Here is a 25,512-nt window from a genome sequence, read left to right as displayed (position 1 = left end):
CTAGGATTCAAGGCTAGAGTAGCCATGCACCCCCCCTTTTTTTTGGAGAGGACCATCTTCTGTTTGAAGGGCTGCCTTCTCAGTTTAAAAATCAACAGCCATCAGAAAAGATGGTGGGCCCGCCAACAGCATCTGGACAGCATAATGAGCTGGCACAGAGGTCACATGGGAACTGTCTTCCCTACAATGGTGAGATGCATTGTATTTCTGTTTAAATTATAGTAATTAGGCTAAATTTGCATTTCTACATAGAGATTAGCATATGCAATTCTATGCAAGTCTCTACTTTTGTCTCCTTTGGCGATGTGCAGTTGGCCTCCCCATCCATGGTTCTGTATTGGCAGCTAAGATGCTGCATTTTAGCCATCTTGAGAATTATAATGTATTATAAATATTAATCCAGCGCTTTGTTACCCCTGGAGGGTGGTATATATGGCTATTAACAGTTGCCCTGTGACTTTCCATAGCAGGTTTCTCTAATTCCCGTACTGCTTGGGAATTTTTTTATAGTTTATACATTGCAAAGGCCTTTGGCTATGTACAATAAAGTTGACTGGCAACCAGCATGAAATATCTTAAAAAGAAAAAAGTGGTATGCCAGCTATTTCAGGAGTGGAAATGGTGTGCATATGTGTGGAATTCCAGCCTCCTGCTTCATCACTATATAGCTGGTTTCACATTTATTTATTTTTAAAAGGGCTATCTATGCATGTGCTGTGTTAGATCTGACCCAAGGCAATTTGAGTTGGGAATTTACAACAGCTTATTATGATATGTTTTCCAGCCACATATTCAGACAGTCACGCACCAGAGAATAAACTGTCTTGGATCAAAGCTCTTTGCATTAGGCAGGGATTGACAGTCGAGAAACCCTGGATTTGTTGATGTGAATGCGGAAGGACAGGTCCCATTCCTGAGCATCAACATGCCAGGTGCTTCCTGGAAAGGCCGCCTTCCAGGATGGGCTGAGAAGCAGATAACCCAGCTGTAACCGATCACAGCATGAAAGACGGCCATTTATTTGAGGGCAGGGGGAGAGAGTATTGCTTTTGCCAGCAATCCGAACACTTGTCAAAATTGTATAAGGCTTATCAATCCACAGGGGTGGGAGAGCAATGGCTTCCTACCAATTCATCTTCACAGTCATCTCTCAGGAGACCTTCTTCTTCTCCCTCCTCGCCGTTGAGTGGCTCCTCTGCGTTCATTTCTGCCTCAGACGCTGTGTCTTCTTGGGAAAGCTCGCTTTTGTTCCCATCTGCTTTCTTTCTGACCTCTGCAGGATGAGACAAGCCCAAAAGATTGACAGTCCATTTGGGCCACTCTCTGAATCAGAATCATTTCATTGTTGCTCACACTAACCAGTGGTCTGGGATCTCTTAACTTTGTGACAGATCCTGCCTTTGATCTCAGATGTGAACCAGAGGAGGATATGGGAGGAGCTTTGATCACCTACTGAGAGCTGGGCAGGGGTGGTGATTCCAGGTTTAGAGAGATGAAACCTCTCCCCCCTCCCCCAGCCATTTACAGTGGGAGGAGTGGGAGAATCCATGGACATGGTTTCCATACAAGGGGACGGGGTGAGCAACAACTCCGTGAGTTAAAACCTGAACATCTTATGAAAGTGTTATAAAATCTACCCTTTTAGGGCTATGGCTGCAATCCTACCTCCACTTACCTGGAAGTAAGCCCCACAGAATTCTATAGGACTTACTTTTAAGTAGACATAGGGTTGCAGTGCAAATCTGGAAGCACCATCGGATTAAAACAAGTGGGCCCTGCAACAACTTTTTGCAGTCTGCTAACCGCCCCCCTCACTCCTTTCATTTCCCCCGTCCTCAACAGTCAGGAGTTTGTGGCCATTGAACACGCTCAGTCCTCATGGGGGCTGGTGGAGTGCCCTTCCCTGTGGGTTTCCACCCCTATAGCTTTTATGTACTCCTGCAAACTCTCCTCCCAAGCCTACTGCTATCTTTCTCGTGTGTTTGTGTGTGTGCTAGAGATGTGACAGAATTCCAATGTACGCAGAAATGGGAGCAGAAAATTGTTGATGTTCACTTATTTGTCCCATGTCTGGAACGGAAATTAATCCAGCGAATCACCATCCACTACCGTTGTTGCTTTCAGTCTGCAAATGATACATAACCAATTCCACGCCAACTAATTTGCAGTGCATTGACATTAAAGTGGTGGGATAATGTAATGACAATGCAAACTTATGTAACTTGCATAAATTACATGATTTTGCCACAGTCAACAGTAAGGCAAATAACATTGTTTTCGGTGGAAGACAAACTGCAGCAGAGCAGAAACTACGCTGCATGTGATTAATATGGGACAGAAAGGAAAGGGATGCCTTTTTACATTCTTAGTGTGTGTGTGGTTTCCAAATGCTGTTCTGTTTAACTCTTGCCATCTCAACCTTTGTGATAAAATGCTAACAAAATATTCTCATCTTTGAGATGCTTCAGAAACAATAGCTTGTACTTAAAAAACAATAGTATGTTGGAATAGTGCAGTGGCCTCAGCTGCTGAATTACAGCAGCAAAAGCATAAATGAATGCAGGTCCCCAAATGAAGGAGTGCTGGTGACAGCTAGGTAGCTGGCACAGGGTTAATCTCTGCACCTGAACTCCTGCAATGTTTCAGCCTCATTGATGAGAGATTTGGAATCAGCCCACTGACCTGCCGATGCTTTCTGTTGTTCTGCAATCTGCTCCAATCTGCCCAGGAGAGCATCAATGTTGGATTTGATCTGCGTCAACTCCGTTTTAATTGTCTGCAGTTCATTGCATTTCACTTGGAGGAGAGAGAGAGAGAGAGAGAGAAGCTGGAAGCAAGGCTTACTATTCTTCCTTATTTTGCAAAAGTGGTGCTTTTCTTGAGCGGAGACTTAGTTCTTGTCCTTATATACCTTTCAGTAGCAGGTCCTACTAGGGAGCCATCACAATATAAGGTTGTTGGATTCAATATAGGACAGGTATCCTTTGCCTTTCATAGCTGTGAAGAAGACAGGGGAATTTTGGCAGGTACAGTTTTCTCCCATCCTAGTGCTCCATAAATGGGACAAGCAATCAATGCCCCAATCCTCAGACACAGCTTATTAAAGGCACAGAAGCTCTGGACTATAATGACTTTGGCAAGAGAATGATATTGCTTTGAAGGAACCATGGATTGTAACTTTTTTAAAAAAGTTTAACCCCCTTGGCAAACCTGAGAATTTTAACATCCAAACCTTGAACATTTAGCAATGGATTCTCATTTCATTTAAAGATGCTTTACACAATGGGGGACACCCTCCTCCTCCTTTTTTTTTTTGCAGTGTTGCCTTTGTAGAACTCAGCATGGACAGAACTAGAATTAGTTGGCTCTGCATGTCATTGGCTTTGGTTCAAGTTGCTATTGTTCTCCCTCCTTTCTGCCCTGTCAGTCCCAATGGGGCACCAACCACCACCGTGTTTTTTATAAATATATGCATACGTAAAATACAGCAAACAGGGTTGCCTTGCAAAACTATTGTTAGCATATGTCGTACAATACAATACAATGCGAAGGCAGGCTTTGAAGGCAAGCTCCGTTCTTTGAAATATGAATTATCTCTGTGTAATAACATAGAAGCTTACATTTTAATTTGGCAGAGCTGTTTGCAATGGCAGCGGATCGGGCAAAGAGTTTGACTGGGAGTGTTGCTTTTACGCGCCGTACCAAAGGGATGGTCACTCGTGGACGCTTCACAGGAACCACCCTGGGAATGGGAGACACCCGTCCCCGATACTCAAAGAGTCTGCAAGACAAAAATAGCTTACGGTAGAAGAAGCCCCCTCCCTTTCCTCCATAAAGTTATATATGATTGTAAGACTTTAAGATAAATTTAAACATACAATTTAAACTTATAGGGCAGTATTCAACTACGACATCCCATCAGCTCATGGATTTCTTGTTGTGCAATGAAACTTCCCCCATCTCCTCCCGCTACACACATCCTCCCCAAATCTGCTCCAGAGGTTTGGAGGAAACCCCAGAACAGATCTAAGGGGCATCTAGGGGGAAGAGAGGAAGAGAGAACATTTCACTGCGAAAGCAGAAAGCCTTGCACTGACAGAACGTTCATTTAGCACTGTGTTGGATTCCAGCCATAATGCTTATTGCTTCCAAATGAATCCTTTAACGATGCACATTGCAAACACTTACTCGGAACCATGCAATGGAACTTCCACATCAGCTTTTTCAAACGTACGGAATCCTTACACAAAAATCAATATACAAAAGACCTTAAAAACGCCATACAAATGTAAGACGCTATACAAAATCGTTAAAAACCTCACACAATATTTTCAGAAATTTAATACATCACAATTCTTGCATTATAAACCTAATACTTCGTTCTAATCTAAATACTTGTCTACTAAAGTATAATAAGGGAAATGGCTTGCCTTTTATTATGCTTTCTGTAGTGAGCTACTTTGGCTCAAATTTGTTCATTTTGACCCTCTTCTGTTTTACCTGTAGTACCCATGTAATTTTACTCAAGGATGCTATTCCCCACATTTTCATACCTCATTCCCTTAATTGTGCTGTTTCTTTCCTTTTCCAGTATTTAGCCTAGAGGACATGGGCTGCTACTATCACATGAAAAAGTAGCTTTAAAAAATCTTTCAGAGCAACTCCTTTTATATAGGTCAAAAGATGACTTATAGGACACATTTTGTAATCTTTTGAATCACTCAAGAGCATAGGAAGCCATGCCCCTTCGTTGGTCTAGGCTCAATATTTTCTGCATTGACTGGCAGTGGCTCCTCAGGACTTCAGGCTTTTCCTAGCCCTACCAGGGATGGAATCAGACCTTCTTCATGCAAGGCAGAGATGCTCTATCACAGAGCTACTCTCCTTCCCCAAGGACTGTTATTTCCTGGCAAGGTATCCATGCAGACCAAAAGGCATTCTCTAATTCTTCCACATTTCCAGCAACTAGCCATACAATTATTTTATACATTTTGGATAGCATAAGGCAGGAAGCACTTTTCAGCAGCACAGAACCAGACTGCGGGGAAATACATTCAGACCAATAACAAACTTGGATGAACATGAGGCAATGTTCCCTTATTGCCTCTAGGGGTAGCTAGCATTCCATCCACACATGCCAGTCACTAGATTGCCTGGGATAAAAAGCAGCAGCTACGGATGATATTTGATCACGAAGGTTTTGGAAGACACATTCGCTAAACCAAAGCCGTCAACCGCACACAGAATACTTTTACTTAACAAATCACCATAGCCTGCAAGACTGTGACTTTTAATGCATTTTTAAAACACCTTAATGTTTCCACTCTTAGAATTAATTTAGGAACTCCTGAGGACTTGAGAACTGACGTACAAGCCCAGTTCTTTTGCTTTTCTACACCATCGCCCCTTCCTCTCCTGTGCTCCTTATCTCATTTTAGTGTCTATCCATAAATGTTTCTGGTGGGTAGAAAGTTGTGGCCATTTATACCATGCAGTTTGAGATGCAGGCAGCACACTGGTATTTATCCAAGTTGCACATGCGGGCAGACAGGGAGAAGGAACTTTCCGAGTACAAAATACTTTTTTGTCTTTAGCAAACCTATGGATACCTAGATGACAAGAGAACTCGGGAACCTATTGGGGAAATGTCAACCAGGGGAAGCATGTGAATGCCTCTAAGAGAGCAGGGGAAAGAATAATAAAGGAAGGCAGGAAAGAGGGAGAGCAGGAAAACAGGCATTATGAGAAAAGCATGTGGATGTGGAACATGAAACCTTGAGTTTTAAAAGCACCAAGGGCTGTTCCCAGTTGCATCCCTGATTGCCTTTGCAACCATGGGAGGAATTCATGGTACACCTTTATGCTCCTCCTCCTCGATGGGTTTGGGATTTGTCTCTTGTGACTTTTAAAAATCTATCCCCGTCAGCTGGATGCAGAGCAATTAACACAGTGCACTTCTTTCAGAGCCCCAGAAATGCATTATTCCATTCCTGCCAGCTCAACTCAAGGTGTATCATTTGCTCCTTTCAATCTGCTTACCTGTCATAGAAGTCATCTCTGTAGTAGTCGTAGTCAAATTCATAGCCGCTGTAGACCAAAGAAAACCAGTTAGTATTATTCTAACTGTCCCCACCCATTTCTGTTCACTTGTAGCAGCCTTTATAACATGGGGTGGGAGACTACAATTTCTGGACTACAATTCCCATAATTTCTGAACCTTTAGACTATGCTGGTTTGGGGCTAGTGGAAATTGGGGTCCAACAGCATAATAGCTGTACCCCAGAATATATCTGTAGTCCCCATTCCTGCTTTATGAGGTAGCAGAACTCAGCCTTGCAGATTTGCAAGAAAAGAAAATGCCCTGACTGTATACAGAATCATTTTGCCGCAGCAGGACACCCGACTTCCGCAGTTGCAAGAATTAAGCCACAACCAGGCCTTCAACAGGAAATCATGTAAAGCAGCCAGCTTTGAGCTATAGTAGCATGTGTTTATAATGATGTAGAGGCTCAACCAGCAGTTATTGTTAGCTGGGCTACCAAAAGATAAATGGGCATCATTTTAGAAGGCAATCGGTTCTTAGCTGGAGAGGTCAGGAGGCGGGGAGACAGGGGCTGCGTAAGCACCTGTCAAGAACGGTTGAGGTGGAGTCACTACCATCAAAGTGCCAGCGGCTGCCTTGATAACCCGCCATTTCCCTTTTCCCTGAGTGATATTTTATACACTGTAATGAAACTATCATGCAGGAACCCTTGATAGAAGAAAACTTTCAGCATGAATCCATCTGGCGAATAGTAGAAATGGAAAGCTTTGACATTTCCTCCTGAAAAGGAGCATATAGCTACACATCAGTTTGAAAGGTCGGCTCAAAGTGGAATTTTTAATTTTGCCTTGACATTTTTGACTTCCCAGTGACGTGGAGGCGCCATTTCAGGACAATAAAAACCACTGGAGATTTAATGTTTGGCCCCTCACACTGCTTCGCAGGAGCAAAATTATGCTGCCTGAGAGTCTGTACAGCTGGCAATGGGGCAAATTTTTCCAGCCCTAGGGCAGCTTCCTAAGGGCCACATGCCAGTGGTAGGAAAGCCTAAGGACTAGAGGCAAAAGTGGGCAGCACAGCTGTACCTTGGGGGGAGTGAGGGTGTGGCCTAGGGAGAGTTCTGAGGGCCAGGCAGAAAGATATGGAAGGCCACATTCACCCCCAAGCCTGAGGTTCCCCACTTCTGCTGTTGCACTTGGACCAAGAAGGTCTGGGTTTAATTTCTTAAACAAACTGCAGTAATTTCTATTTCCTTTTCTGTTTGCCTAAGAATTCTCTGACATCTCTATCCCTCATACATGCCACCTTGAGCTCTTGACAATTCCACGGAAGAAAGGTAGGATACATAAAGGCAGCAAATATACTCCGTGGTCCTTTGTCCTGTAAGTAAGTAGCAATAAACAATTTGGTATACTATAGTATACCTTGAAGGTAATAATCATCAAGGGACATGGTTAGATGTAGGTAGGCTTCCTGGTTCTCCATAGGGTGTTTCAACAGGATATGGGCCTTGACTACATTGATTTAATGATGCATTTAGGGCTGGCTTGAGTGGATAGCTGATTGCTGAATTCAGCAGTACATTTAATTATTCGTTTTAGAATGACAATGTGAGTCAGCATAGTTAAGACCACTGGGGCAGGAAACAGACAAAAAAAATGAGGAAAGGGTTCTGGGACCTATTAGGCTTTCAGTCTAAGGCTGAAAGCATCCATTTCAACTTCTTTCTTTTTAACGCAACCCCTTTCCCTTTGGGTTGCTCATAATCTCAGAGAAAGGCTGACACATTTCCAGAGAACAGAGCTATCAAAAGTTATTAAACAGAACGATGAGGAGCACACTTTGGCCTCCATGTTTGACTGATTCAAGCTGGCAAGATCACTGAAGCTGGTTAGAGCAGAACAGCTGCATAGTCCAATGCTTGATCTGGGAGTTCTACAGGCAGCTCAGAGGAGACATGCAGCATCACCAGACCATTGGTCCATAAGGCTCAGCACTGTCTACAGTATACTGATGGGCAACAGCTTAAAAGAGCTCAAGGAATGCTCTTTCCCAACCTTGTTATCTGAAATCCTATTAATTGGAGATGTGAGGAACTGAACCTGGGGTGTTCTATGTTTTTAGGTATTAGTAGTAGTAGTAGTCGCATTATTCAAATCCTCGCAATGGCGTGAGCTCCCGTTGCTCGGTCCCAGCTCCTGCCAACCTAGCAGTTTGAAAGCACATCAAAGTGCAAGTTGATAAATAGGTACCGCTCCGGGGGGAAGGTAAACGGCGTTTCCGTGCGCTACTCTGGTTCACCAGAAGCAGCTTAGCTGTATGCCGGCTCCCTCGGCCAGTAAAGCGAGATGAGCGCCACAACCCCAGAGTTGTCCAGGACTGGACCTAATTGTCAGGGGTCCCTTTACCTTTTACCTAGTAGTAGTATTAATAGTAACAACCAGATAGCCCAGTCAGTACAGCATGAGACTCTTAATCTCAAGGTCACGGGTTCAAGCCCCACGTTGGGCAAAAAGATTCCTGCATTGCAGGGGGTTGGACCAGATGACCCTCATGGTCCCTTCCAACTCTACAATTCTGTCAGTCATATATCAGATGATCTTAGGGCTGGTGACAATAAAATAAAATGACCATACAACATACACTGTAAAAAAATTGCAAAAATCACCACTTCACATAAAATCCAATAATCAGTTGGGGGGGGGGGAATCAATGCAAGAGACTCAAAAAAATCTGTATCTGGCAGCCACCCTCCTCGTGAGAAAAATGTTTTAGTGAATAGGTCTTATGTTTAAGTGACCTTGGTGTTGGAATGAGACCAATAATGGTGCCAGCCAAGCCTCCACATATTCAGTTCCTGAGTTCTTGAGAGTTTCGAAATAAACATAGTAATAGTTACAATATTGTACAAAAGCACGCTAGACTAGAGTATCAGACAAAGGGGAATAGGCAGGCACTATGTGCATGTTCTTTGGTAAAACGAGCTATCCACTGGTGTTATTATTACTATTATTTTAATCGAAGGGCGAGAACATAATGCAATCCTAAAGGTGGTTAGAAATCATCAAAACAAACACAGATCCTGCTATGGGGTTCTGATCAGTGAATAGGATTATCATAGCGGGTTTCCTTAAGGTCATACCTAGCCAGTGTTTTGGACTTGACAAAAGGAAAGTTACTAGCCTGGGTGCTCTGTCTCCATGGGAGCTAATTGTTAGAAAATTGCTTCTTGATACAGGACCACTCTGCAGTGTTCTGGCTAGAAAATTGATGGAAGGTTATGAAAGGGGATGTATCACCCTAGGTAAGGATGAGTTAATCCAGCTGTGTGTCTGTGGAAGGGAACAAATGGAGGAGACTGTAGTTGTTGCAGTGAAAGAGTCAGCTTAGACGCGTTTTGCGGTGGCAGCGGAGGGACAGCTACTTTGGAGATCTGATGTGTGGAAGTGGCTTTGGCTGCCTGACTGGGTGTTCAGGCGTCTGCCTCCACCTAAGCTCTGTCTGTACATTTGTAATTCAGATACTACAAAACACTGTAGGCTTCTAGCCACCTCCTTCTCAAAGAAGCTGAACCTCGCTAAGCTCTGCTCCCCTGGATTTTATTTTATTTTTAACCAGAAGTGAGGAAATCCCAATACCAACCAAGTACACAAAACCAATTAAAATCCCTAATAAAGCAAGCAGCAAGGAACATGATAATGATGATGATGCTTAATAATATCAGAAAAAGCAAAGAATCATAAAATGATAGAGATGGAATGGGTCCTCAGGGTCATCTAGTCCAACCCCATGAAATGCACACATCTCAACTAAAGCATCCATGACAGATGACCATCCAACCTCTGCTTAAAAACCTCCAATGAAGGATAGTCCAGATCCTCCTGGTGGAGTCAAACAACTCAGACATTCATTTCTTTAAGGATGGATAAGTTTGATCTTTTTGCAGTCCATGGGACTCTCAAAAGTCTCCTCCAGCACCATAATTCAAAAGCATCAATTCTTCGGTGATCAGTCTTCTTTATGGTTAGTAGTGTGTTTTACAGTATGTGACAGCAGTGATGACAAAAAGCCAAGCAGGGCATGCAAGTTTGTGCATGCAAATGCTGGAGTAGATGCAGTGCCAAAGTTGGGGGGGGGAATCCTCAAGGCCTGAGCCCCCCTCAAACCCGGCATTGCCTCTGAGTGCCTTGAACAAGCTAAGCAGTGCTGTTTTCACTTGACAGCAAAAAGGGAGAAAATCCACAAAGAATTTCTGGACACCACCACTGAGAAGGCCCTGTCCTATGTATCTATGTGTCTCATCTTAGATGGCAATGGAACATGAAGCAGGACCTCCTCTGGTGACTGATGCAGGACAGGAGTAGATGATCCAGGTTCCAAAGCCATTTAGGGCAGGGAGGACTAACCTATGAACTTCCTGATGTTGCTGTTCTACAACTCCCATTATCCTTGACCTTTGTCCATGTTGGTGAGTGCTGATGGGAGTCCCAACAACACCCAGAGAGCCACAGCTTAGCTACCACAAATTTAGGGCTCAAAAGGGGAAAACCAGCACCTTGAATTGGGTCGAATGAAGTTGGGACTATATGATCAGAAACCTATGCTTCCCTGAGCACTCTGGTTGCTTCGGTTTTCATTTTCATTTTATAGTATATGAAGTTTCCATGCCTGCAGACAGTGCTCTTTACCCCCCTTAAAAATGTTTAGGGGTACTCTCATTTTGACTTGAGAAAATCGCCATTTTATAGTTCAAATCAGGAAAAATAAAAATACAGTAAATGGACAAAAGTACAGAGATTCACAAAATGTTTAGGGGTATGCGTACCCCTGCATACCCCCAGAAAAAAGCACTGCCTGCAGATACTGTAGAAAGACCACTCAAAAATTAATACTGATATCAAGTGTTTCCACAGTGCCTTGGAGTTATGGCTGCAATCCTCTGCAATTTTATTGGAGATACACAGCCCACTGAGATCAGTAGGCTGTTCTTCAGAGTAAATAGGCATTTCCACATAGCAGTTTATCGTAGATTCGGTGGTATGCAAAGTTTGCGCAACATACAATGTCATCCACATCAAAATGCCATCCCATATTATCACCAAATTAAACTGGATTTACTGTTTCCATAGTACCCCATACCCGCTGCCAAAAAATAACCCTTGCAAAAATGGTACATTTGAATTAAATGGGTATATGTGTGTACGGGGAGCATTTTGATTAGCATGCCGTTGTGAAGATGCTGCAAAAAACAAAACAAAAGCAAAAAACAACAGCAGTGCACGAGCAGCCCTGACTCCACAATAAACTGCTGCACAGAAACACCCCATGTGTTCAGGATGGCAAGGCAAGGCTCTTTAATCATAAGCAGCAGTTAGGCAGTAAATAATCCCCCCCCCCTTTTAATGGTTAAGGGATGATGAATTCACTGCTGATAGCAATAATAATCTCTGTGGTTTATGGCTCAAAAATCAATGTGCTGTAACTGTACAATACCACCCACTCTCACACCTGTATCTTCATAGTCTGTGTTTCGCTCTTCCATCCCCTGCAACTGCATGGGAACTCACCTTAAGAGAATAGACAGGAGAATTGAATGCCTCCTGCTCCTTAGCTGCATGCAGAGATTTAGAAGGCTGTGGCAGACACTGATCCAGTCATAAATCATACTGTTCTCAATAAAGAGCCCCAGTGGGCAAAGACATGATATGACAAATGCCACACATCATTATGGTGACCCTTTGTTTAGTTGATTTTAATTTCCACTATTTAAATCTGCAAAGGGCTCCTAGGAGAATTCTGAAGCATCATGTGCCTCATTGATCACTTCCAGGTGAGCTGTTTATTGAGCATTTATCCTGGTTTGTTTCCACACTTCGCAGGGAGGCTTGATGCTGTTCAGCTATTTATTGAGCATTCATTCTGGTTTGTTTGCGAGGAGGTTATACAAAGTTGTGCCAAGCAATTAATACCCCACACTTTCCCGTCTGTATTGTTTTTTGTTTTGTTTTGTTTTTTGGTTGTTGTTGGTTTTGTTGTGCGGGAATGCCAGACCAACTTTAATTATGCAATCTAAATTTGCTGATATGAGACTGAGTCCCACCCAAATATAAGAATGGCCACTATTACTTGGAATTTGTGCTAATAAGTACCCCTGTTAAGAGCAGGCAGAACTGTCATTAGAACAATAGCTATTGGACACAATCTTGCTCAGAATCAAGTATGTGTTAAATGCTATAGATTTCAATGGGGTTTTAACAGCATAATCTGATGCATTTTTACTCAGATGCAGCCCCACAATATTCAGTTGTGCTTACTCCCAGATAGGTATGCATAGAGACTGCAGTTTAAGACTGCAACGCAATTCACTTACTTGTAACTTGGCTTACTTGCATGAGCAACCTGCTCTCTAAGCAGTTTTCTGAGACAAACTAGCTCTCTGCCTCACAGCAACAGGTTGAACAAGAATGGACCTGTGGTACCTCCTAGATCAAAGTGCCTATTTTGAAAAGCTTGTGGAAATGACACAGTTTCTCTGGTCTGTCTGACAGCGAGCACAGAAAGAAGTTTCTGTGATGTTTCAACTGGTGAATTGCTGCTTCTACCAGTGGGAAGGGATTAATAAAGGATAGGATGGGGGAGAGTGCTGGGGTGTGCACTGTTGCTATTTACCTTTATACTCCTGAAATATCAAGCCCGGCCATGTGAGAAATAGCTCCATGCTTTTATCTTTCTCCACCTGGGATCTGAATGAGACAGCTGGCTGACTGCAGGTCTCTTTAGTAGGTGGGTGGAAACTATACCCCCCTAAAAAAAAATCTTGTTAGCTAATGCTTGACAGATCAGATGTTATTATGCTCACATCTTTAATTCCTCTTCTTTTTCTTTATCCCTGATGTTTTTTCAGGATGTTCTAAATTTGGGATTGTATCAGAAATGAAGTGGAAGCTTAGAAGAAACCCATTCTCTTCCATTGTCTCATGCAATTGATCACACATCCACACAATACATTTAAAGGACATGGCTTCCCTCCAAAGAACCCCGGGAAGTGTTTTTTTTTTTAATTTTTAATTTTATTTTGACAAAGTAATCATCATAAATGAATAAGAATCAAAATGTGCACCCCACCACCGAGACCATTCCATTGTCACGATCCAACCTCCCAAAATTTCAACACCTCTTGCGATGGTGTGACCCCTTTACGTTTTAACAGCACAAATTCTACAAACACCCTTCGTATCTCCTCAAAATCATTTCTCCTGCATATTCCCCATCTTACCTTAATGGCACGTGTTAATTTAATCATCAATAGTGTATTTTACCCTTCACAGAATTACAATCCCAACACCTTTAACGAACTACAATTCCCAGGAAAGCCATAATCTTTAAATGTGCTTTAAGAAATATGGCTGGTGCAAATGTGACACCCATGTAACAAATGTAACAACACAAGCACAGGCACAACAACAGGCAGAACCTAGAAACAATGCAAAGCACTGTAATGACTGGCAGTGACCAACTGCAAATTGCCCCTCTCTCACGCCAAGCCTAACACTGTTTCCATGCTTAGCTGAAGCCAGATTACAACCCTGGAAATGAGTGGCGTTTGCTTCCAACCTGCATTGCAACCATCTCATCTGCATGTCTACTTGGAAGTAAGCCTACCTCTTGAATTAAACTGGGCTACTCCAATGTAAATGTGCATATGATTTCAGCTTACATAGGCTTAGAATTGGGATGCTAGACCCCAGTTAGAGACGGACAAGTCAGCCTATTTCCAATCCATGTGAAATTCACATCTGTATTCCTGCCTTTTTTCTGCATTAATCTTCAATTAAAAACGAAACAAAACCCAACAACAAAATGTGCATTTAAATATGTATCTAAATACACAGTTATACATGTCTCCACATATGACCTTGCGCATGAAGTTGTCGGATGCATTCAGGGCGGGAGGAAAAATTTGTTCACGTTTTTAAGTGAACCCACCTAATGTGCACTTAGGTGCACAGACTAATACATGGATCATCCTTTGCATTTCACACAACTTTGAATGTTGTGGTTCATTTTTCAACTAAAAAAAATGCACCGAAATGCAAATACAGTGGTACCTCGGGTTACAGACGCTTCAGGTTACATACTCCGCTAACCCAGAAATAACACTTCGGGTTAAGAACTTTGCTTCAGGATAAGAACAGAAATCGTGCTCTGGCGGTGCAGCGGCAGCAGGAGGTCCCATTAGCTAAAGTGGTGTTTCAGGTTAAGAACAGTTTCAGGTTAAGAACGGACCTCCGGAACGAATTTAGTACGTAACCAGAGGTACCACTGTAAAATGTGTACTTGGCATAAAGAAATTAATATGTTGAGCTAAAACACATATTTGATTGTGAGAAATGTATTTAAATATTACTTTTCACGCGCTTTTCAAAAATTCACTGATTAATCTTTAGACAGGATGGAGCAGACTTATGAAAGAATACACATGGCATTGATGCGATCCAGAAATAGACTCATCTGTCCACCCCAATGGATGGGTGGGGCATCTAAAAAAACCAAAAAAACTGGAAGATTTGGGACAGACTAAAGAAAGTACTTCTTCATGCAGCTCATAGTTAACCTATCCAGTATAATATATGCAACATGTTGGCGGCGCACAATAATCTCCAAGTCAATTATACATTTTTATCATATATTAGTCATCAAAATTCTGAGAAGAATATATAAAGTCTTATACAAAAGCCACAAGGACTTATAACCTGACAAATCTTCCAGATGTTAAACTCAGTCTTTAGATTTCCTTTAAATAAATTCCTGAAGATATCAACACTGTGGTTTCCAAAAGCATGAGGTGTTGATGTAGCAAACCTAGTTCTCCAGCTTAAGCCAAGAAAAAGTTTTCTTCATGAATTTGTATATGTATCCAAGTCTTGAGAACCACTGAAGAAGCCCGTAATCTTTCGTGGGAGTGTGCCATCTGCAAGCCCCAATCAAAGGGCCCCATTGGGGGCGAATAATGGCCTCCTAAACTACAGGATTGCCTGGGCGAAACAGGTGAAAAACGCCGGCACCCTGTCTCTTCATCTTCATTGTAATATCATCAACACCTCATGCGTTTGGAAACCACAGTGAACTTCTCTTTGATGATATCTTCAGGAATTTATTTAAAGGAAATCTAAAGACTGAGTTTAACATCTGGAAGACATACTAGAATTAGATATTTAGATGGTATCAAACATTTGAAAAACACACACATTGTAATTAGATATCAACAGTCTGTTTTCAGATTTGTCAGGTTATAAGTCCTTGTGGCTTTTGTATAAGACTTTATATATTCTTCTCAGAATTTTGGTGACTAATATATGATAAAGAATGTATAATTGACTTGGAGATTATTGTGCGCTGCCAACGTGTTGCATATATTATACTGGATTACTACGTGTATCAGCAGCACAAGTACATTTTTTCAGCATAGTTAACCTATGGCATACACTCCCACAGATGCAGTGGCAGGCCACCAGCCTGGATGGCTTTAAAAGATCATTAGGCAAATTCATGGAGGAGAAGGAAATCAACAGCTAATAGCCAATATGCTCTTCCTTCATGATTGGAAACAGTATACATCTGTAGGAGAGGTGAGTGCAGTTGTGCTGAAGTCCTGCTTGCTTGTGTCCTTCCCATAGGATCTGGAAAATCACAATGAGAATCAGAAGCTCCACTAGATGGACCAATGGCCTGATCCAGCAGAGCTCTTCTTGTGCTTTTCTAAATGTTCTAACCTTCCTATGGTGGCCTATAAATTACTCCAGATTATTAGCAAGAGTGTGCTGTTGAAACACACTGGAATTTGTTTTGCGTGGACAGGTGGAGTCCCCCCAACCCGCAGGTGACCCCTGAGCGGAATAATGGCACAAGACAATGTGCTATGGGATTAAAATTGGCCACAACTTTATTAAGATTCAGATGTAGGGAGACCTTGGCTCAGGCATTGGGCGTTTATCCTTCCCAGCCGCCAGTCAGGGATCTGGGAAACTACAGGGTTATCCAGAATATGCAGGGATTGGGCTAGCTCTGGAGAACATATGTTCAAGCAGAGAGCCCGCCCCCCATTTGGCGTCACTGGTGGGGAAGAGCAATGACAACCTCTCGGCGTATGGTCAATGCCTCCCCCTAATACCCCTTTAACAGGGAACCCTGGTATTGCCATCGCACTGGGGGCGTGGAGTCACTGCCCCCCCACCCCATTTAGGAAGATGACTAAAGGATTCTGCCCAAGGCCTGAAACCGCCAAAGTTGTGACGAATTGCTACGGGAAAGGCAAAACCTGCCAATGCAGGGAAATCCCTTTCCGGCCCTTCAGCAGTGGCCTTGACATAGCAGCACCTGCGTACCTGTGGAGAAGAGGTTAACCTGCAAAAATAAGCGTTAATTGTGGGAGTGGAGGGTAGGAGAAGCTCTGGAGCCCAACTGCTGCTTCCTGGTAAACTACACCTTCTATTGTGTGGGCTAGGTAGTCCCTCACAGGGAGACACCTGGTAGTTCAGACTGGCCAATCCCCTGGCAAAGCCTCCCCCAGGCAGGATTGGGCTCTTAGCTAGGGTAGGCGGAGACCCCAGGTATCCCTCCTGGGGGAAGGTGCAGCCAGTCTGAACTATCAGGTGTCTCCCAGAAGCTCAAGGCGCTGCACGCAACCATGCAAATGTCGCCCCCCATTTGATGTGGGGAGCGATCATTCTCGGGTTGTTGGTTTTTTTTAGGTAGAAAGGGAATGTTGCCCTGGAATAATATTTCTGAAATAATGATTATTGTGCCTGATTTTATAAGCAAGCCTTAAGAAATGTGTGGGCAAACAGTCGGAGCTGCACGTACTCTGAAAGAATAAACAAACAAGCTGGTGCCAAGGTGACCCAAAATCTGTGTCAAGCAAAGCCATTCTGCCATGTGAATAAATCACGCAATTAAGCAAATTTGCACTCATCTGCTTCTTTTGCATTTAGTTTGCTCCTGGTAGATAATTACCAGTAAATAATTAAGAGGCGCTACATGAGCAAGAAAAAGAGAAAAAGAACAGTTATCACAACTGATCCACTGCAAGTCAACTAGAGAAAAGTAAAGGGGTCAGTGTTGTGTCCACCAAAGTGACCTACAGCCTGACAGGCTTCACATTCAGATGCCATTCAGAGAAGGAAAGAGGTGAAGAGGTATTTATCTCATGCTTCTGCTTGCAATTTCAGTCAATTGAACTATTAGCTCTAAAGTCTAAAGATAAATAACAGCATTTGCACTACTCCCTTTTCTATTTGTAGCCCACAAACTTGAAAGATCCTGTGGGTGGTTTTTTTTTTAAAAGAAAAATGTACATAAGTAAATGTCACTTGCATCCAAGAAATGTGGACATTCCTATCCTGAGCAACTTAGGGACAAAAAGCCACATCTTTCAATTCTGCCGTATGTGCAGCTTTCCCTCGTTTCAAACTCCTGCTCCCCTCTGCCACTGCAAATTTACCGCTCTCCCTACCACCCAATCTGAGGCTGGTTCATCTCACAAACCACAGGCATTTTGTTCTCATGTGGCTTGACTCTCTGTCTAATGGAGAACTGAATCCTCTTATAGCCCTATCTGGGCATTTGATCCCTTGGAAAAAAGATCAAAGACAGAGATAGAGCATTTGCCTTGAGGGCAGAAGGTCCCAGGTTCCATACCTGACATGTCTAGGTAGGGCTGGAAATGTTCCCATCTTAAACCCCGGAATACTGCTGCCAGTTTGTGTAGACAGTAATGATTTAGATGGAACAATGGCCTGACTCAGTATAAGGCAACTCCTACATGTTTTTCAAATATCATACCTTTCCACCAGAACTTAAATCCTTCTTTATCCGGTATTTACAGCCATATGGGAAGAAGGTGTTGTGTTGTGCTCATATTTTCGTGAGTTCTGATGGGAAGCAGGTAAAGACCCTCTCACCTTCTCTCTCTAAATGCATACCATTTTCCACTATCTTATTTACTATTAGAGATGATTTCCCTGTCCCCCCCCCCAACCATCTGCACTTCCCTTAACAACACAAGTGATACAGCACAGTGTTTGATGTGTGTACCATTGCTTGAAGGTAACATAATAACTAAGATGAGGCCAAAACACCAGCCTGGGCAGAGAAGAAAGCTTGGGGGGTAATAAAAACAAGAGGGCCAGGACTTCCCTTTAATCTTCAGATGGGCTTCTTCAAAGTGGCATAAGCTGTGCTAAAGGGGCTACTAAGATTTTACCTGAATTAATGATACGATGAAAGAGGCAGAGTGGAAGAGATTATATTGACAAGAGTATTATTAAGAAGCAGAGGTTGGCAAAGGATGAAAGCTGAGTTTATCTGCTTGCTGAGTTTCTTTGACTAGAACCAATGTGAAGATGGGAAGATTGTTCCCCACCCCAGCCACAAAATCCCTACCTCTCCCATATTGGCACAATGATTATGCAGAACTATCAGTTTGGGGAACCCAGCAAACAAACTGATAAAGTGATCACATCATCTTCCCTTAAAGCACACGATGTGATGGCCTGGGATTCAGACTCAGATGCTGAACCCGAGGGATCCAAGCCTGCGCAGGATTCCCCGCCTCCAGAACCAGCTGAGCAGGGGCTGGGGCTTGAGTCTGAAGGGTCCTCACCTGTGCTGGATCCTCAGGTGCAGGCATCTGCTGAGTCTGCTCTGGCTCCTGATGGGATGGAGGACCCATTCCCTGCAGGTGCTCCACTCCCAGCCCCGTTGGAAGAAGCTGAGGTTGCCCCTGGGTCTGGTAACCCACCAGTCTCTCCTGAGCTGCAGAAGCTCAGGGCAGAGAGGCGAAGGGAACTAAGTTCCTGCAGAAGGAGTGCTCGCCTCCAGGCCAGAAGGAGAGGCGAGTCACCAGAGGATCGGGGCCACCCTATGCCTCGGGGCGGATAAAAGCCAGCCAGCCCCAGCCCCAAGTTGCGTGAGCAACACAGTTGCTACTGTGTGTCTGCCTGTGTCCTCGTACCTGATCCTGACCTGGACTTTGCCCTGCTTCCTGCCTTGCTTTCTGCTGGACTGGCCCCCTGTTGGACTGCTGACCATGCCCCACTTGGCCCTGAGTGAGTTTCTGGTTTTCCCACCCAGAGTCCTCAGGGCCAGGCACCCCCGGGGCTAGCACACATGCCTTCAACCTTGGATCCTCATAAGCTGATAGACCACAACACCACCACCCCCAGCTGGCCTAGCCAATGATCAGGGAACATGGAAGCTGCAGTCCGACAGCATCTGGGACCCCAAGGTTGAAGAACTCTTATACCTTTGCAGGACTAGCACCATGATTATACCAGCAAATAACCTTGCCCTCCATTCCAAACTGCAATGAAATCTGGGTTTGCTGACTTAAGTCCATTTGGCGCTTGATAGCTGCTTACAATTCCAATATGGAGAGACTGCAAACCTGTAATCTGTAGCATACAGACAGGAATATGACTACTTTTGTTATGTTTGCAATTATGCAATTTCTATTCATGCCGTAAGCAGCTTTGTGTATGGTTTGAACCATGGAAAAGCAGCATACAAATAAAAGTATGTATGTATGTTGGCAAATACTATTACCATGCAATCACTAGTCCACAGTTTGCTAGGGGTGCCTTATTCAGATTTGTTACATTTACAATGAATTGTTTTTAGTTTGTTTTATTTCGATAACTTGATGTGAGCTGTAAAAGTGGCATATAAATTATACACTTTAAAAAGAAAAAGAAAACGGCAAGCAGTCATCTGTTACCCTTTAGCAGATTCAAAAAATAAATCTATTTGCAGAGATGAGAAGGAGTAATTTTGTAGAGAAACAAGCTGAAATTAATTTGGCAAAAAAAGTTTTCCTCAGAACTTTCCACCAGGGATTCTGATGACTGAATAATCTAATATTATGCATCAAACACAGTGTACTTAATGTAAGTGTTTGATATTGAACAGTATTTGATAATTGACATTAAGTGACACTGGTAACTCATGCACAATAGCAGTTGGTATTTGACAGATATGACAGCTGAAAGAGAACATTTTGTAAAGTAACTGCTGACTTTCCCCTCCTAATAATTTCACATATTCACTTAGCCAACAAGGAAGCAACCTTTTGAACAGGAATCAAAAACCAAACAACTCCTCCAGAATGTGCTTTTGCTTTGGGCAATCTCTTTATGTTGCCTTCACCTGGAAATGCTTTGTATCTGACATTTCTGCTGTGGAATTCTCTCTGCCCAATCACCGTCTTAGTCTCTTCAACATTACACACGGTCCACCCTCCCTATATTCCACCCCCTACTCCTTCCCTGAGCTCCTGTCCATTGAGTCAGCGGCCTTTTCTGAAACATTGCCCTCTACCATCTCTCCTCTCCTCCTCAGCTTCTGCCTGCTCCATAGATGCTGCAGTTGTTACCTACAATTTGTCCCTGTTATCCTGCTCTTCCAACATGCTTTTCTCCTCCCCGCACATCCACACCCCTGGCTCAGTGCCTCTATTTGATAGTTTCACTCATATTCAGGTACAGCTGAAAGCCTATGGTGGAGAACAACAACAACAAAAAAAGTGTGTGGCTGATGAATTCAGCCACTATAAATTCATGCTCTCTCCCTTCTTGTCTAAGCAGCAATACTGCACCCATCTCATCTATAACAACCCTAGAAGTTCACAGCACTTCTCCTCCTCTAATAATAATAATAATAATAATAATAATAATAATAATAATAATAACAATTTATTATTTGTACCCCGCCCATCTGGGGTACAAATTTCCTGAATATCCCTGTTCACGCTTGTGAGATTCATTTCATTAGGTGGAAACCACAACAGAACTTACCTGTATAAGGCGGATGCTGTTCTCTTCAGGCCTTTGGGTCTGTTGGGCTTTGGTTCTCCAGCCATGTTTATATCTGCAGCAAATAACAATTTGGAATTAATGCTGTATTGCTCTCTTCCCATCCCTTATGCGCAATTTTTTTGTATCAAAGTTTTTTTTTTAATTTAAAAAAGCTTCATCCGCACTATTATTTGCATACCTTTATGCTATTTCCATACCTGCAAATAAACAAACATATACCAAGAAGTATTGGCCTTTTTCCTTTTGTGAAGGGTATAAAATGTATATGTATATATTGGATTTTCTCCTGCAGCAAATATGTCAGCCATTAAATAAAAGTAAATATATTTCCATATTGCCAAAACCTGTTTGAGGTGACCTACAGTTTAGTAAACATCTAAGCACTGGTAGAGATATAAGGCCATTTGATCTCCTAATCATGCACTCCTAGCACTCGTGAATTCTTTCCCCTTCGCTCCTCCACTCTTTTGTGAAGATTATCTCCTGAATTTAGCTTTCACAAAAGAGAGGAGAGAAGGGGAAAGAGCTCAAAGGATTAGGACTGCATGCATGGTTGGAAGATCAGATCTAAACAATATGATCCAAACAGCACAAAACAAAAATAAAATTAGTTAAAAATAAAACCACTAGCAGCGACAGAAATTCAGGTGCCCAATACACCTTGCTTCTCAAAAGCCTGGGCAAAGAGGTGCATCTTCACCTGCAATTGAAAATGTGGCTTGTTGGAAACAGGGAATGAAAACTTCTATCTCCTCCTCTCATGTGCAAAGGAGGAACGAAAGTGAAGGATGGACAACACAGGCCTGTAGCTTGCTATAGCTCGTGTAACACAACAGAAAACCATGGCTTCTTGTTCATAACTGAAATGGGTCTCCCTGTCTCTATTCTCCCCACCTTGTTTTGCAGAACTCCACTCATGTACAGTGGTACCTCTGGTTATGTACTTAATTCATTCCGGAGGTCCGTTCTTAACCTGAAACTGTTCTTAACCTGAAGCACCACTTTAGCTAATGGGACCTCCTGCTGCCACTGCGCTGCCAGAGCACGATTTCTGTTCTTATCCTGAAGCAAAGTTCTTAACCTGAAGCGTTATTTCTGGGTTAGCGGAGTATGTAACCTGAAACGTATGTAACCCGAGGTACCACTGTAATGGGGTTTTCTTGTTCCTTCCTGCACTATAGCTAAGGGACCCTCTAAGCACGGATGGCCCATCCTAGTCTGCCACCTGCAGTGAAATGGGAAGGTGCTGTCTCCTCCACCACCTCTCCACTGAAGCCTCACTTCTTGGGGTTGCACGGCAGCGGCTTCTGGTGAGATCTTGGAGGTCAAGTGAGAGTTTTGTGATATCTTGCCAGAAGCCACTGCCGTCCCTCCTCACTTCTCCGGCAGTGGCAGTGGAGGGTGGGGCATGGATGGGGGCACTGCTCTGCAGGATTCTGCCACCCAAGGTGGCTGCTTAAGCCCACCTCATGGGCAGAGATAGCATATATACCTCTGGGATAGCATGAGATTGGGCACAGGGAGTCTGAAGGAAAATCGGGAGAATTTGGCCAGCCTGTCTTGCTGATGCAGAAGTGACTTTCTGCTTGTGTAAAACATCCCTGGATCCAAGCCAACACATACACTGCTCTCAGCTTATAGTCATGGTCTACCTTCATCCTCCTGTAAAATGAATGCCAAATATAGAGCACACAGGAGATGTTGTGTTCCTCTGAGCCTGCCTCCATTCAGTTGAGGCTAAAGGCTGCGCTGGGTACAGACACATGTTTGAAGTCACCCAGCATGATTTCATGGACAGTCTTCAACTCCCACAATGGGGGAGAACGATGCTTTTTTGATCTGCCAAGGAAATGTTCATTCCTAAACCTCTGCACTGAAGGGGTGTGTGATATACATGAGGATAGAAATGTGTGACAAATTTTCGCCGTCTGCATGGAAACCAAACAAAGTAACTTTGCGAACAAAGATGCCGACGGCTATCTAGAAGCAAAGCATAAGGAAAGGTGATGTACCCTGCCATCCTGTTTTCTGAAAAATGTTTGGATGCTTGACGAAAAAACCCCACAAGGTCCTTCCAGCTTCACTTCACCCCCGACACACTGGGAAGTTGCCGGCACAATGCTACAGCACCACAGATCACAGGCATTTTTCCTTCCAAAGCTAAGGGGACTTAAAACATGATACGGGTGCCTGCCAGTGTCACAACAGGGAGACACAACAGAGCTTACAAGGGATTTGGGGGGAAACACTGCAAAGTTACTGCTCTGCAGAAGAAGCACATGTCTTAGTCAGGTGCTATACTCGCAGACAAGACCAGCACATAAGTGGGGCCATACATTGCAGCCCTGTCCCTGGTGTCATGCATGCAAAGTAGCACCCAATTCAAGGTGTGACTATTAGTATATAAAGCCCTCAACAACTTTGGACCAGCTTACATGAAGGATCGCCTTACCCATATGTGCCCACTCAATTGCTTTTATATGCAGAACTGGCACTTTTACACATTCCATATAATGTTTGTTCTGCACTTGCAAGGAATTGCAAGTGTGGCAGCAGCTACTCTCTGGAACTCCCTGCCTATTGATATTAGTGAGGCCCCTTCATAGAGCAGTTTTCACCGCCTGTTGAAACAAGCCTACCCAGGCTTGTAATTTTATTCCAATTTATTTTTTGAATCTCTTGATTTTACCTACATTTTGGCGATTTCATTACGTCAGTTTCCAAAGTCTTGTTATTTTCATTGCTATTTCTTGCGGAGGTTTCATATTATTTTATGTAAACTGCTTACAGGCTTTTTTAAATGTATTTTTTATTAAAGATTTCTTGGTTTACAAAAGTATGCGCAATGTCTCTTTTTTCGAGTTACATTTTCTACAGATCAGTTTCGTTTGTTGAGACATTAGTGTTACATTAGGAAGAAAAGGGGGGAAGAGGTGGAGGGGGCCATGGTGGGTGGGGGTGGGGTGGGGACTTACAGGCTTTTAAAAAAACTCAAGCAGCATATAAATAAAAATAAATTGCAAGCTGCAATTCAGTTCTGCTTAAGGTTTTCATAAGAATAAGGGGATAACCAGAGAGCATTGCATGTTGCTTTGTAGAACTGCTTCCCCCACCGCACGCCACACACTGGGGTGTGTGTGTGTGTGGGGGGGGAGAGATTTATAATACAATGGCAATATCTGTTTTCTAAAAGGATAGCAAAATGTTCTGAGTTCTCATTTCAGGTTGTTACACCAGACTTTGCACAGGGTGGGAATAGGTTTTGGGCCTCTGCACAGGCGTGTCTAGCACTCCTGCCGCCTTCAATATCGCCACCACCTACTGGGAGATCAAAAATGCCAATTTCTGATGGAGAATGCTATCTTCAGCAACAATTCTCAGTTTATGCCTGGTGACAAGAGCTGCTCAGCGGGTGACATTTCAAAGCACTGCACACATACAAAAATAAAAATGTTACTGTAAGAAACAATTCATTTCAAGAAAACAGATACTGCGTTAGATGCTGTCACTATTGCGGGTGGACCCTCCAGTACATTGGCTGGGGAAGTTTGAGACAGATGTGAAAAGTTTGTTTTCCTAATACCAGTCAAAATGCAGAAAGGCATAACCACCTTATTGTGCAGCCCGCGTTGTAATGGATTGCGTGGGCCAAGCTACATTTAGGAGTGGACAAGTATATCAATTTTTGGATTCTCTCAGCTTCTCATTTCTCCAGTCTTAAGTTCTTCTCTCTCTATTCCCACATCATCTTGCAATCTTGATTTTTTTAAAAAAAGGTTCCATCAGCATTTCAGTGGGAATTTCTTGTAAATACACACATTTGTATGCAATTTTGCTCGCCGTACATATTTTTGCAAAGCAATTCCACCTAATACAATGCATTTTTGTATGTTATTTTCATCAATATATGCATTTCTATTAACACATTCCTTTAATGCATGCATTTTTGCACATGTTACTTGGCTAGACAACTTTATCGCAAAATTCAGCCAAGGATGAATTTCAAAGGATGGCCGTGTTTTGTGTATTGTTTCAGAAAGTGAAAATTAGGTAAGTTCAGTTGCAAGTATGAACTGAATTAAATTTATCTCCATCCATAGATACATATTATGTTTAATTCATTTGTATTTAATGTAACTGTTTTAAAAACCAAGAAGGCGGGGTACTGGGGGGTAATTTCCCCTGCTCCCCAAATTGTTGTGATGCCTCTAGCTGGTAAACTTTCAAACCCCTCTCCCCCTGCAGTTGGTAAACTAATGCTAAACCACTATGGGAAACAAGATATGTGAAAAACATCCAAGCAGAAAGTTCTGCTGCCAGCACCTGAATCTGGTTGGACTGCTCTGACCTGAGCTTAAAAATCAAAGATTTCAAGAGACACTGAAAGTGAGTAAAAAAAATACATTCCATGAAAAGCATAGCATAGACATGAACGAAATTTAACTCTCAAAAGAGTTTTCCCAAGATACAGTCACTAGCAAAACTCACAGTGAACACAATTAACAAGCTCAGAAACCACTTAAAGGAACATACTGGTACTTTATGCTTGCCAGAAGACCCAAGGTGGGCTGGTGAAAGAACCTTAGGCTGCAATCCTTA

At 43.0% G+C, this 25,512-nt stretch overlaps 1 protein-coding gene across 3 annotated transcripts in view; it reads right to left on the bottom strand.

The window, feature by feature from the left end:
- RALY (RALY heterogeneous nuclear ribonucleoprotein) overlaps window positions 1-25,512 on the bottom strand; it is a 195,586-nt gene that overhangs the window by 5,131 nt on the left and 164,943 nt on the right. For all 3 annotated transcript variants that reach the window (XM_033153295.1, XM_033153293.1, XM_033153294.1), the window contains 5 exons: window positions 20,893-20,965; window positions 6,040-6,087; window positions 3,621-3,781; window positions 2,683-2,796; window positions 1,128-1,273 (listed from right to left, as the gene is read on the bottom strand). In XM_033153295.1, the coding sequence (XP_033009186.1) occupies window positions 1,128-1,273; window positions 2,683-2,796; window positions 3,621-3,781; window positions 6,040-6,087; window positions 20,893-20,965 (542 nt within the window). The remainder of the gene's footprint in view (window positions 1-1,127; window positions 1,274-2,682; window positions 2,797-3,620; window positions 3,782-6,039; window positions 6,088-20,892; window positions 20,966-25,512) is intronic.

The sequence above is a fragment of the Lacerta agilis genome, chromosome 6 (assembly GCF_009819535.1).
Source record: "Lacerta agilis isolate rLacAgi1 chromosome 6, rLacAgi1.pri, whole genome shotgun sequence".
Classification (NCBI taxonomy): Eukaryota; Metazoa; Chordata; class Lepidosauria; order Squamata; family Lacertidae; genus Lacerta; species Lacerta agilis.
The sequence above is the reverse complement of the archived record's forward strand: the minus strand, read 5'-3'. Positions and strand labels throughout refer to the sequence as shown.